The sequence below is a fragment of the Artemia sp. Qi Xiang Cuo genome, chromosome 10 (assembly GCF_049724085.1).
Source record: "Artemia sp. Qi Xiang Cuo chromosome 10, ASM4972408v1, whole genome shotgun sequence".
Taxonomy (NCBI): domain Eukaryota; kingdom Metazoa; phylum Arthropoda; class Branchiopoda; order Anostraca; family Artemiidae; genus Artemia; species Artemia sp. Qi Xiang Cuo.
This window is the reverse complement of record NC_142803.1, coordinates 3,372,533-3,387,517: the sequence shown is the minus strand read 5'-3', so window position 1 is coordinate 3,387,517 and position 14,985 is coordinate 3,372,533. Positions and strand designations below refer to the sequence as shown.

Genomic DNA, 14,985 nt, shown 5'->3' with positions numbered 1-14,985 from the left:
TTCAAAATTCCAATCAAATGAGCCCTTTTGAAGTTTCTACGACAAAATTTTCAACAAAATCTTATAAAGCCCAGGGCATAACTTACAACCCTTGCCCTGAGTGCTATGGGGGTATCATTCTCAAAGACCTAATTTCCAGAACTTTCTACTACGTTGAGCAAAATGGATATCTGAAAATTTTGATTGGATGTGTTTGGATGAATGGTTGGCGTGAGAGGGGATTAGTTATCCTCAAATCACTTTCGGCTATTACAAAGGACAGTAGCCCTCTCAATTTCGAATTGAATGAGCCCCTTTTGAAGTTTTACGACAACTCTATCTATAAAAACCTTATATGCTCCCAGGGCAGTACTTAAAACCTTTGCCTTTTGGGCTCTGGGGGGTTTGTCATCCTTAAATACATAATTTCCAGAACTTTCAACTGCGTTGAACAAAATAGCTATCTCTAAACTTTGATTGAATGTTTCTGGGAAAATGGTGAGCGTAGGAGGAGGGTTAATTACCCTCTTCTCACTTTTGACTATTAGAAAGGGCAATTTCAATTTCCAATCAATGAGCCCTTTTTGAAATTTCTATAACAATTTTCTATATAAACTTTATATGCCCCAGGGCATAACTTAAAACCCTTCAACTAAGGGCTCTGAGGGGGTTATCATCCTAAAAGACCTAATTTCAAGAACGTTCAACTACGTTGAACAAAATGGATATCTCAAAATTTTGATTGGATGTGTTTTGGGAAATGGTGGGCGTGAGAGGGGCGTTAGTCTCTATCCAATCACTTTCAACTATTAAAAAGGCACTAGCCCTTTCAATTTCCAATTGAATGAGCCCTTTTGTAGTTTTTACGCTTTCAATAAAAACCTTATATACCCCCAGGACATAACTTACAACCCTTGCCCGGAGGGCTGTGGGGGGGGGGAGGGGTTTTCATCCTTAAAGACCTAATTTCCGAAACTTTCAACTACGTTGAATAAAATGGCTATCTAAAATATTGATTGGATGTCATTGGATGGAGAAAATTTGAGCGTGAGAGGGGGTTTAGTTTCCCTCCAATCACTTTTGACTATTAAAAAGGGCGCTAGCCCTTTGAATTTCCAATTAAATGAGCCCTTTTCTAAGTTTTTACGACAAAGATTTCAATAAAAACCTTATATGCCCCCATGGCATAACTGACAACCCTTGTCCTAAGGGCTGTGGGGGAATGTCCTCAAAAACATAATTTCTATGTGGAAATCAACTACACTGAACAAAATGGCTATCTCAAAAATTTGATGGGATGTGATTCGGGAAAAGGTGGGCGTGGAAGGGGTGTTAGTTGCCTTCCAATCACTTTCGACTATTAAAAAGTGCTCAAGCCACACCAATTTCCAATTGAATTATCCCTTTTCGAAGTTTATACGACAACTTCTTCGATACGAAGTACCCTGCTTTAAAGGTTAAAATTAATAAATAATGCATTGTGCCAACATCATTCTCTTATGCCCCCAGGGCATAGCTTAAAATCCTTACCCTGAGGGTTGTGGGGGACCTAATTTCCAGAACGTTCAACAACGTTAAACAAAATGGATATCTCAAAATTTTGATTGGATGTGTTTTGGAAAATGGTGGGCTTGAGTGGGGAGTTAGTCGCTATCCAATCACTTTCAACTATTAAAAAAGGCACTAGCCCTTTCAATTTCCAATTGAATGAGCCCTTTTGAAGTTTTTACGAAAACGCTTTCAATAAAATCCTTATATGCCCCCAGGGCATAAATTACAACCCTTACACTGAGGGCTCTTAGGGGGTTATCATCCTAAAAGACCTAATTTCCAGAACTTTCAACTACATTGAACAAAATGGATATCTGAAAATTTTGATTGGATGTGTTTGGAAAAATGGTGGGCGTGAAAAATGGTCAGTCGCTATCCAGTCACCTTCAACTATTAAAAAAATAAACTAGCCCTTTCAATTTCCAATTGAATTATCCCTTTTGAACTTTCTGCGACAACGCTTTCAATAAAAACTTTATATGCCCCCAGGGCATATATTACAACCCTTGCACTGAGGGCTCTTAGGGGGTTATCATCCTAAAAGACCTAATTTCCAGAACTTTTAACTACGTTGAACAAAATGGAAATCTGAAAATTTTGATTGGATGTGTTTGGAAAAATGGTGGGCGTGAGAGGGGCGTTAGTTGCTATCCAGTCACTTTCAACTATTAAAAAAAGAAACTAGCCCTTTCAATTTCCAATTGAATTATCCCTTTTGAACTTTCTACGACAACGTTTTCAATAAAGACTTTATATGCCCCCAGGGCATAACTTACAACCCTTGCCCTGAGGTCTCTGGGGGGAGGGGTTGTCATGTATAAATATATAATTTCCAAAATTTTCAACTACGTTGAACGAAATGGCTATCTAGAAATTTTGATTGGATGTGTTTTGGAAAAAGGTGGGCGTGAAACTGGTGTTAGTTGCCCTCAAATCACATTCGACTATTATAAAGGGTGCTAACTCTTTGAATTTCAAATCTAATGAGCGCTTTTTCAAGTTTCTACGACAAAGATTTCAATAAAAACCTTATATGCCCACAGGGCATAACTTATAATCGTTGCCCTGAGGGTGTCCTCCTCAAAAATATATTTTCTATCAGGAGATCAACTACGCTGAACAAAATGACTCTCTCAAAATTTTTATTGGATGTGTTTGGGGGAATGATTGGCGTGAGCTGGGGGGGGCTAGTTGCCCTCCAATCACTTTCGACTATTAAATTTCCAATCGAATGAGCTTTTTTTGAAGTTTCTACGACAACGCCTTCTTTAAAAAGCTTATATGCCCCCAGGGCATACCTTAAAACCCTTGCACTGAGGGTTGTCGGGGAGTGTCCTCCTCAAAAATATATTTTCTATTTGGAAATCAACTACGATGAACAAAATGGCTATCTCAAAATTTTGATTTGATATGTTCGGGGGAATGATCGCGTGGGGGGACTAGTTGCCCTCCTATCCCTTTTGACTATTAACAAGGGCACTAGCCCTTTGAATTTCCAATCTAATGAGCCTGTTTTGAAGTTTCTACGACAACGCCTTCTTCAAAACCCTTATATGCCCCAAGGGCATAACTTAAAACCCTTGCCCTGAGGGTTGTGGGGGAGTGTCCTCCTCAAAAACATATTTTCTATCTGGAAACCAACTACGCTTAACAAAATGGCTACAAAATGGCTTATATGTCCCCAGGGCATAACTTATAATTGTTGCCCTGAGGGTTGTGGGGGAGTGTCCTCCTCAAAAACATATTTTCTATCTCGAAATCAACTACGCTGAACAAAATGGCTATCTCAAAATTTTGATTGGATGTGTTCAGGGGAATGATGGACGTGGGGGGGTCTAGTGGCCTTCCAATCACTTTTGACTATTAAAAAGGGCACTAGACCCCTTCCATAGGAAGTGCCCTGCTCTAAAGGAAAAAAAAATAATAAATAGCTCATTGTGCCAACATAGTTCTTATATGCCCTCAGGGCATAACTTAAAACCCTTGCCCGGAGGGTTGTGGGGGAGTGTCCTCCTCAAAAATATGTTGTCTATCAGGAGATCAACTACGCTGAACAAAATGACTCTCAAAATTTTTATTGGAGGAGTTTGGGGGAATTATTGGCGTGGGAGAGGGGGCTACTTGCCCTCCAATCACTTTCAACTATTGAATTTCCAATCGAATGAGCTTTTTTTGAAGTCTCTACGACAACGCCTTCTTTAAAAACCTTATATGCCCCCAGGGCATAACTTAAAACACTTGCTCTGAGGATTGTGGGGGAGTTTTCTCCTCAAAAAAAATATTTTCTATTGGGAAATCAACTACGTTGAACAAAATGGCTATCTCAAAATTTTGATTGGATGTGTTTGGGGGAATGGGGGGCGTGGGGAGGGGGGCTAGTTGACCTGCAATCACTTTCGACTATTACATTTCCAATCGAATGAGCTTTTTTTGAAGTCTCTACGACAACGCCTTCTTTAAAAACCTTATATGCCCCCAGGGCATACCTTAAAACCATTGCCCTGTGGATTGTGGGGGAGTGTCCTCCTCAAAAACATATTTTCTATCTGGAAATTAACTACGCTGAACAAAATGGCTATCTCAAAATTTTGATTTGATATGTTCGGGGGAATGATCGCGTGGGGGGACTAGTTGCCCTCCTATCCCTTTTGACTATTAACAAGGGCACTAGCCCTTTGAATTTCCAATCTAATGAGCCTGTTTTGAAGTTTCTACGACAACGCCTTCTTCAAAACCCTTATATGCCCCAAGGGCATAACTTAAAACCCTTGCCCTGAGGGTTGTGGGGGAGTGTCCTCCTCAAAAACATATTTTCTATCTGGAAACCAACTACGCTTAACAAAATGGCTACAAAATGGCTTATATGTCCCCAGGGCATAACTTATAATTGTTGCCCTGAGGGTTGTGGGGGAGTGTCCTCCTCAAAAACATATTTTCTATCTCGAAATCAACTACGCTGAACAAAATGGCTATCTCAAAATTTTGATTGGATGTGTTCTGGGGAATGATGGACGTGGGGGGGTCGAGTGGCCTTCCAATCACTTTTGACTATTAAAAAGGGCACTAGACCCCTTCCATAGGAAGTGCCCTGCTCTAAAGGTAAAAAAAATAATAAATAGCTCATTGTGCCAACATAGTTCTTATATGCCCTCAGGGCATAACTTAAAACCCTTGCCCGGAGGGTTGTGGGGGAGTGTCCTCCTCAAAAATATGTTGTCTATCAGGAGATCAACTACGCTGAACAAAATGACTCTCAAAATTTTTATTGGAGGAGTTTGGGGGAATTATTGGCGTGGGAGAGGGGGCTACTTGCCCTCCAATCACTTTCAACTATTGAATTTCCAATCGAATGAGCTTTTTTTGAAGTCTCTACGACAACGCCTTCTTTAAAAACCTTATATGCCCCCAGGGCATAACTTAAAACACTTGCTCTGAGGATTGTGGGGGAGTTTCCTCCTCAAAAAAAATATTTTCTATTGGGAAATCAACTACGTTTAAAAAAATGGCTATCTCAAAATTTTTTTTGGATGTTTTTGGGGGAATGGTGGGCGGGGGGTGGGGGGCTAGTTGCCCTCCAATCACTTTCGACTATTAAAAAGGGCACTAGCCACTCCAATTTCCAATCAAATGAGCCGTTTTTGAAGTTTCTACGACAACTCCTTCGATACGAAGTGCCCGGTTATAGAGGAAAAAAAAAACATTTTGTGTCCACATCGTTCTTTACTTAGGTAGCGCTAGCGCGCTTCCTATGATTTAAGCTTTGCTAAGGACTTTGTTACGTTTGTTTCGTCTCAAACTCCACTTAACCTGCTATTCATGTGAAAGTTATGACGCTGATCATGATATTCTGCACAACTCTGCAAGGACAGAGTAAGAATATTTTACACAAGACAGTCTCTCTTAATCTTAGTTCCACCGGTTGAATGATTTGTCAATGATATGTCTTTGATGAACAAATTCCTTTTCTTGGTTATAAGATTAGTGAGCAGTTACTTCATGATGCTAATGTTTGATATTCTCAAATTTGATGATTCTGAGGTTGCCTTTTATTTTATTTTGCCATTACTTTAGTTTCAAGGCTAGCGAGCAGTTATTTGATGATGCCAATATTTTGGCATCATCATTTTGCATTGGTGATGCAAAATCTAAGGCCTCATCCAAATGATGATGCCATCATCATTTTGCATTCATATTTTGGCATCATCATGCTAATATTTCGGCAACCGTTATATTTTAACCGGTTTTGGCTTTACCTCGGTGTTTTTTTTTTTTTTTTCTTGACATTGCCTTAATGTTTAGGCTAGCAAGCAATTACTTGATGATTCTCGTATTTGACATTTACGTTAATATTAGCTTATCTTAGAGGGAATCTAAAACTTTGTCCGTCTAGTCTTTGCTGAAACAATTGTACAAAGCCTATCTTTCCTTAGTATTTTCAAAATATTTCTGAATTTCTCTTGACTGGAAATGTGCTGTCTGGCTTTATTTCAGATGATTCGTTGTGATTTTACGCCTTGTTGTGCTGGACTTGTTTTTGTATTTTTCAATTGCATAAGTTTATTAGCTCAATGGAGCTTTCTGAGTTACCCTTCTTAGAGAGCTCACATTCTCTAATAATGAGCTAATTGCCGCTTTGTATGCTCCAATTTTTAGCTTTTGATCCCAACTTAGAAGCACTCCTGAAAGCCTTTTGAATTTGTGTAAATTATTTTTGTGTTCTTACTTTTTATGGTTTTATAATGGAAAATCGTCTTAACTATAATAAGTATTGGACTATGTTTCAAATTTGGATCTTAATTTTATTCTTTTGTAGTCCCAAACGAGGAGACAATGATTTTCTTCGTGACTACCAAGAAGCCGAAAAGTTGGGTCGTATGAGAAATACAACAGCTAGAGGATGTGGGCGTTGGTTCCCAGACTGTCCGTTCTCTGTCTTTGATGTTATCAAAAAATGGAGCAAGGCCCCGCAAACTGCACAAACTGTTTATTTTGATGATTACAATTATTGACTACAATGAAAAAAGAGACTCCAGTGTTCAAGAGACTAGTAGCGCTAAAAATTCTGACAACAAATTGTGACTGTAGCACTATTCTATTCCTTTTGCTTAAAAAAAGTAAACAAAAATAGTAAAAAATAAAAATTCTACTGGTACCTGACGGGCAAAAATAGATGGATAAACAAAGCCAAATAATGCTACGGATATAAAATTAGGGTATTAACAGCATAGGATTTTATTTTAAAGATTAAAAAAGAAAATTTGTGAAGTTTGATAGTGAAACTTGGAACAAGCCTTTTGTGACGGTATTCAGTTCATTGTCATTGAAACGATAGCATTTTTTTTCTGGGTATATATATTTTTCAATATTGAAAGAATATTCTCTTAAAAGAAATTGAGAGAAAAATTTTAAGTTGGAAACAAAACTTAACTAAATAAATTAAGAGTAACACAAGGATTGCTGTCAAACTTTAACACTTTAAAATTAAAAAGTGTACTTTAAACTTTGGAGCTAAAATATTCCATTTGCTTAAAACCTGGCTAATTAATGTCCTGAATTAGCTGATTCTGAACGATAAATCTAGACAAGCCCGAATTTTTTTTTTCAACTAAACTCTCTGTTTCTCTTTGGAATCAATCTGTTGAAACAGTGCTGGGTATATTGCTTTAATGACGGTTTAATGTGTTTGAAAAGTATTTAAAATATAATACATAATACTCATGTTTAAAAATATTTAAATACTATTTCAAAATACTCAATGTAAACTATTTGTGACAAATAAGCACAAAAATCCTGATTTAAGATACTCAAATGTGAGACATGTTGAGTCCAATCACATTGGTTTCTCTCATTTTCATTGACAGGCAAGATTAGATAGTTACTATCAAGATTTCAGTTGAGGTTATCAAGATAACCCAAGATAACTCTCAGGCGTTACTGTAAGGTAAAGTTAATTTTTTATAACTTCCTTTTTCAGTAACTATTTGGATAATTCTTGCCAGCAGGTCTTTTGAGTCAGTTTTATTTTCTAATGTATCCTTGCGACTGGCATTTTTTTTTGCTGCTATAATACAACTTCTTGTGATTAGCCAACTATAAAAAAAGAGTTCTTAACTGGATGTCTTCTGAAAAGAAACCATTAATGTCCTTTTGGGGCTATCCTGTTTAAGTTTCAAACAGGTTGCCAATTAAACATACCTTCACGCTATAATCCTAGGTGTTACCAACATGAAGGGGTACGTTTTGAGACAACACACTCTTACTAGTATATAAAAAAGGGCTAATTTGTTCTGCTCTCCTAGAGACACCTTACGTTAAAAAAAAATATATACCACTTTGTTCCAACAAGTATGGAAAACTGATGATAAACATACCTTAATGTTTTCTTTCACAGAGAATTAAAACGAACACTAAACAGCAACAACGTTTTCTAGCGTTGTCGTGCAAAGTCATATAATTGATAATAAAAAACAAAATTGACATATTAATCTTTTTTTCTTTCTTTTCCTAACTTTTGCTGATTAGCCAAAAGGTAAAGCACCAAATGTGCCAAAAGGGCACAATGGGCAAATTTTCATGCTTTGTCTTAAATTAGAATATGCTCAGCATGCTGTCCTAGCTCCAGATATTTAATAATACGCAAGATTTTTTTTTTTTTTTTTTAATAAAACAAGTTCTTCAGTTTCATGAATTTAAGACTAGATAGAACTTTAATTTAGTAAGTAATTCCGTTTAATTAAAATTCAGCCTGTTTTGATTTTTTCTAGCATTGTTGTAGCACAGTAATGGGCGGTTTGGCGACAAGCTTGCTACTTGTCCCTGTAAAAAAAAAACGAGCGACTTGAAGCGTCGATACGATGCCCTATGTGACATGAATCGCTCTAAACTACTTTTCTCCCTACTGTTCACTTCCTTTTTAATAAGAACCAAGGTCAGTGAAACTTAAATATCAACGTTTGACCCGATTAAGGAGGGACTAACAATGCCATAAATACTTTAAAAATAAATAAAGAACTAAAGTAAATTAAAATGGTATTAAATCATGAAATTTAGAATTTTATCTTGATTGATTTGCGTTAATGAAAGAATTGAGTCTTAAGTATTAAGTTAGTGGTAGCAGAGTACATGATGATGTAGTTATAATTTGTTTCTTAAGCCCATCCTTAGGTTAATCTTAATTATTTTTTAGTCTTTTTTAGTTCATGCTGTGGCATGTGGAGAGGATGTGATAATGTTAAGTTTTTTTTTTAATGTTTGATATTAACTTTAAAAGAAATCATAAAGAAATCCATATTCATTTAGGCATTTTTGGTAGCACCAGGCAACAAAAGCAAAGAATATGCTAGAAATGTGGCATTAAACAACCTAAGAAGATGTAGCTTTCCTTTGAAGGTATATTTAAAAATAAAAATAGAAGTTCTTAGGTAGACTATGAATAGAACTAAGATGATTCAAAATGGTAAAATATATTTTTATTTTGGGGTTTGTCGTGCTTGAAAATTCAATATTGGCAAAAGGTGTCCTTTATTACTAAGCAGTACTAAGCACATATGAGAATGGTCTATACCCTATTGAAAAGTATAAGTTATATACAGGCAAAGTATTAGTTATAGTTACGATGGTTAGACTTAGCATAATTTTGAATTTTTGTAAGAGTCTACCGATTTTTTAAGCATAATAGATGAAGGTATTTCTGAAAACCCTAAGGCTAAAAAAAAAACAAGTTCAAACTTGCCTGTCGCAAGGATTGACGGAGGAGTTAAAATAAAGCTAAATAAAGGGGAAAAAATCACCCACCTTTTAACTGTTATAATATCAAGTTGTTTTATCCGCCAACAAGGGTTTCTCCTGGAGAAAGTTAGGACTATGAGAAACCCCGCAAGAATTAAAGTCCACAGGTATTCGGATATTAACTCTAAGTACATGTCTTTAATTTTATTAATATTAGTTTTCACGTTTGCTCGAATTTTTCTTTGTTTCTGCGATTTTCACCGATTTTTCTGTGTTATTTTGGGACCTGTTTCTTTTTTAGTTTATGTATTTATGTATCTCCTACATTTATATACTGTGTAACGTACTCAGAAACACAGTTACATACTCTGAAAGTTGAGTTTCTTTTGAGCGCTTGAAGCATTAGCAAAGAAATAGAAAATATTCATTTTAATGCATATACCTTAGTGATCTGGATTTCTTTTCATTTCTATAAATTATCGCTGACTTTTATATGTTCTTTAATGTCTTCAAACCTATTTTTATTATTTTGTGCATTTGTTTAAAAGCCTAGAAAGTACAAGTTCCGCAAAAATTTAGTTGTTTAAAAATGATTAATTTTGACAATTTTTTTCAAATGAAGTTGCTCATTATCTCAGATTATCCTACAAGCAATATTTAAGATTTACTGCACTGAATTCAAAAATTTTTATCCTTCATCTTCGGGATAGGATATCACTGACTATTATAGGCCTCAACTGTTGCCAAAAAAACGTCTATTCAAACCTATTTTTATTATTTTGTATATTTATTTTAAACCTAGAAAGTACAAGCTATGCAAGATTTAATTGTTGAAAAAATAATGAATTTTAACAAACTTTTTAAAATGAAGTTGATTAGGGCCTACTCATTACTTCAGATTATACTTTAAGCAATATATAAGATTTACTTGACTTGACTTGACTTGCTTTATTTACTACTAATTACAAAATAAACTATATACAAGCAACCGCCCGGGGAAGGCTCAAAAATCCTGATGAAAGACGGCTGCAATCCTCTAATTCTCAACCTCTCAAAATTATAATTCTCAAAAAAAAAAAAGACCTGAAAAAAGACCTGAAAACTCTCTCTCAATTTAAACAATAATACCAAAAACTACGAATAAAAGAAAAAAAAAATTAAGACATTAATGATGACAATAATAATAAATTACCTCCCCTCTCCCAATAACTGTTTTTTTTATTTTTACTTTAAACGACCCAATGTGTTCAGCTTCCCGAACGCCAACTGGGATATCATTTCAAATAGCCAGAGCCAAATACCGAATCCCGAAACTTGCACGTGTGGTGTCTCGATACTCAACCGTAAAATTTTCCGCCTCTCTAGTCGCATACCTGTGGAGCGAACTATTTACGCGAAAAAAATTTGTAAAAACTGGAGGACATACATCATTCCAACATCTATAGGCAAAAATAGCAGCTTGGTAATCGCGAATCTGACCAATGTTAAGCGCTCTCAATTTTTTAAAACATGACGCGGTATCATTCACATCTTCTATATAATTCCCAAGAAGACGTACTGTTTTATTTTGTAAAATCTGCACTCTTTTGAAATTTGCATAAAAATTGCTAGACCAAATGACACAACCATAAGACTTATAAGGCGCAACAATACTATGATACAATAATAAAAGAACTGATAATGGTAAAAAATGCTTCAAACGACGCAAAATTCCCAGACCTCTAGCAACTTTAGCTGCAACAAGATCAATATGGTGCTTCCAAGACAAATTACAATCAAGCTGGAAGCCCAAATAACGCACCTCATGCACCTGTGACAAAGGCTTACCATTAAAAAATATCTCTCCATCAACACTCGGAGACTTACCAACTCTCCAACAAATCATAAAATTAGTTTTTTTAACATTCACTGACAAAAGGCTGAAACTTGTAAATACATAAAATGACTTTAAAATCCTATTTACTTTCAACAATAGATCATCAATCATTCGACTAGACATAGTCAAAGCAGTATCATCCACGAAAGTCGTGATAAAACACTCCGGTAAGTAAAAACGCATTGAATCAACATACACAAGATACAGAAGTGGTCCCAAGACAGATCACTGAGGTACACCACACTTCACTTGATAGGGAGAAGAAAATGCATAATTTAAAACAACTTTAATATATATTCAAATTAAAAAAATATCAAACTATTTCAGATAATTACCACGAACTCCAAGGGACTGTAGACGTTTGAGTAAAATTTTAAAATCCACTGTATCAAACGACTTTCTAAAATCAATAAAAACAGTCAAAGGGATTTCACCACGTTCAAAGCATCTATTTACAATATCACAGGGAGAATGCACGGCGTCCGACGTCGAGTGACCTTTCCTAAAGCCGAACTGAGTTTCACTTAACATCCCTGTTTTCGTAAGGTAATCATATAGCCTTTTATGCACAATTTTTTTCAAATATTTTTGAAAACAGGGGAAGGATTGATATAGGTCTATAATTTTCGATATCTAGTTTAGACCCACCTTTATGGAGAGGGATGACTTTTGCCCTTTTAAGCGCATCGGGGAATACACCAGTTTCCAGGGAAAAATTGATTATGTGGATAAGACATGATATTTAATAACACATCACTGATTTAAAAGCCCTCAAGTTAAGTTTATTTGTCCCTGCTGAATAAGAGTTGATTATCTTCAATACCTTCCGAATTTCATATCAAGAACACGGTTAAAGTTCAAATTTATTCCCAATTCCTATTTCATCAAAAACTTCTTCCCCCAAAGAATCATTATTAAAATTTCTTAACCCTACCGCCTGCACATTATGACCAATACTTGAAAAGACCTCAGCAAATTTATTAGTAATAATCGTTTCATCACTCACTGCTTCTCCTTGAATCAGCAGCGAATTGGGTGGAGCTTCTTTGTTCTTTCCCAATAGGTCATTTATAACCTTCCAAGTTCCTCTCGCATTATCCTTATTTAAACTCAGCTGGTTAGCAAAATATTCTTTTTTAGCTTTCCTTCTCATTGAGTTCACTTTATTGCGTATTATATTAAACTCTTCCAATTTCTTGACACACCTACTATTTAAATTATCTACATACACTTGATTTCTTAAATCTGACGCTTCAAGAATTTCTGTAGTTATCCAAGGCTTCCTGGGTTGATCCTTATGCGGTTTCACAAATTTAACTGGGCAAGTCTTGTCATAAATTGGCTGTATGATCCCCATCATGCAATCAAATGCCCCAGAAGCGTCATCTTTTATCTTCAAAATCTCGCTAAGATCAGTGCTGCTTAACTCATCAACAAACCTCTGGAAGTTCTCTTTTTTTAACGATCGAGTCTTCACTTTTTTTCTTTCATTTCTTTCTGTGCGGACACAAGGTACCGTTCCGAGAACTGGAAAATGGTCAGAACAAGGGTACAGAACCACATCAGCATAACTACGGTCAAGATACTTCGAACCAACAAAAATATTGTCAATGAGAGTAGCTGAATGACTCGTAACCTGTGTTGGAATATTAGCTAGGGGAAAAAGATCATTAGCAACCATCAAATTCAAAAATCAAGATTCACTCCATTCAGCGATAACAGATCAAAGTTAAAATCACCCATACAAATAAAATCTAAACCTGTCCGAGACACCGCACGCGTAAGTTGATCAAATCTACGCTCAAAATCTTCCCAGCTTGTGCTCGGTGGCTTATACACAATACTAATCAAAAATTTACTACTACCCAAATTTAAATCAATATTAAAACTTTCAAACTTACCCTCTATCCAAACATCAATATCATTTCTTACTTGGTATGTCAATGACTTTGAAATCAAACACGCAATTCCCCCTCTGTGAAGTGACGTCCGGTTTTTAGCCTCCAAATTATAATCTGGAAAAGAGTACAGCGAGAAAGAGTGTTCCTGACTAAAAAAACTTTCAGATATACCAATAAAACTAATTTTTCCTTGAGAATCAGAAAGAAATTGCAACACATCTTCATAACCAGTAGTGAGGTGACAATTCCAGGCACATAAACGCAACGAATCGGCTTCCCCGGGGTCTAACTTCGATCTTTGGACATAAGCACTATTTTTTAACGGTTGAAATCTAACTTGGTTCATACACGGTTCAGCATCTCTTGCTATTGGTGCCGATAAAACCTCTTCTAGACGAAAAGGTCGGCTCATTAAATCATTAAGTGAAGAACCAACGAAATTAAATAAATAAAAATATAAAATATCTCTATAAATAAAAAAAAAATAAAAAAAAAGTAAGACATAAAAAATAGGAGACAAATACATTTTTTTTTAAAATAATAATATAAAGACTAAAACAAAAAACGAAACAAAACGAATCCCTCAAAAGAAAAGGAAAAGCAAGAATAAAATAAACGGGAGACCAAAAAAGTTTATGCTAATAATAATAACAGTGAAAAAATCGCGAAAAAGAAACACAAAGAAAAAAGGCAACAAAGCTGTACAGAGAAGAAAAAACGACAGAAAACAACACAAATACGAATTCAAACGCATTCAGCAAGGGATCTTATTTTCCGGGCGTACGGTTCACCAGGTAGCTTCACTAGTATGTTGCCCCGGTCGGTCCATACATTTTTAACACCAAAGCGATCCCTTGCGGCATTTAGCAGTTCGCGACGTCGCTTTGTAAGGGATTCCAACACAAAGATTTCAGACCCATCTAGTTTAGACTTCTGTAAGAACACTTTTCGAGCAACTTCTTTACTAACAAATCGCACTAAAACTGGGGCAACTTTGTCACTGGTGGTATGAGGCCCATTCATTCTAAGCCGGAAAACACCAGATAAGTCGCAAGATGATCTAACAGTAACATCCATACGTGTTGAAAGGCCACTTAGCATAGTCATGTTCAAGTTAGCTCCGGGCGTTTGCTTAATAACCTTGAAAACAAGACAGTCTAACATATTTTATTGATAAAAAACGTCTAGTTTGAGTTCGATTTTTTAAATTTGATTTCCCAGATTGCAGGTTTGCATTTAATACATCTTTAACTCACGCTCGGCACTGTCTATTATGGGGTTAAGCTATAGTAAAAAAGATTTATATAATTTGCTCATTATAGTCTCAGATGAATCTTTAACACCATATTTTACACTCAAGAAGAACTGGGCAAATACCTGACGAGTTATCTTTCTAACTATAGATTCCCTAGTTTTCACTAGCTCCTGTTCTGTAGTGGAAATTCGTGCAAATAAAGCAGACTGTGAACAAGGCAGTACGGCAGCTTGATCCGGTACTTTTAGTGCCGCAAACGCTTTTGAAATAGACCTGTAAATGTCGGGAAAACGCTCAAGTTCCTCAAAAGGGTGTTTCACACTATTTGCAGTTTTAGTAGAAGCCTCTTGAATATTATCCTTGTACGATACAAGATTATTCTCAGAAACAATTTGCTCGTTATGATCCCCGTAACAAAAGATCAAATAGTTAGTTCGCTTTCCAACAATTTTCGTAATCTTCAGAATTCGTACAGGCCATAATAGATAGCCTGCAAATTTCGCCAGCAAGAATTGCTTGAAGGACGTCATGATTAGTGTGAGAAAGAAAAACCAAAATTAAAAATGAAAAACCAAAATGAGACTTATCTTGTAGTGGGCAGGCCCACGGATGGCGTTGGCAATCACCGCTCTTGCAGGGTGGCCCAGCGGACCGTGGAGGCCTGCGACGTTTTTTTCCACCGTTTTCTTACATCC

The 14,985-nt window shown here is 36.0% G+C and overlaps 2 protein-coding genes across 2 annotated transcripts in view; both read left to right on the top strand.

Annotated features, from left to right (window-relative positions):
- The window catches only part of LOC148947367 (uncharacterized), a 75,709-nt gene extending 69,170 nt beyond the window's left edge, over positions 1-6,539 (top strand). Inside the window, exon 4 of the mRNA XM_089095779.1 lies at positions 6,344-6,539. Within this exon, the coding sequence (XP_088951905.1) occupies positions 6,344-6,539 (196 nt within the window). The remainder of the gene's footprint in view (positions 1-6,343) is intronic.
- The window catches only part of LOC148947365 (uncharacterized), a 511,279-nt gene that overhangs the window by 323,148 nt on the left and 173,146 nt on the right, over positions 1-14,985 (top strand). The gene's annotated exons all lie outside the window — the stretch shown is intronic.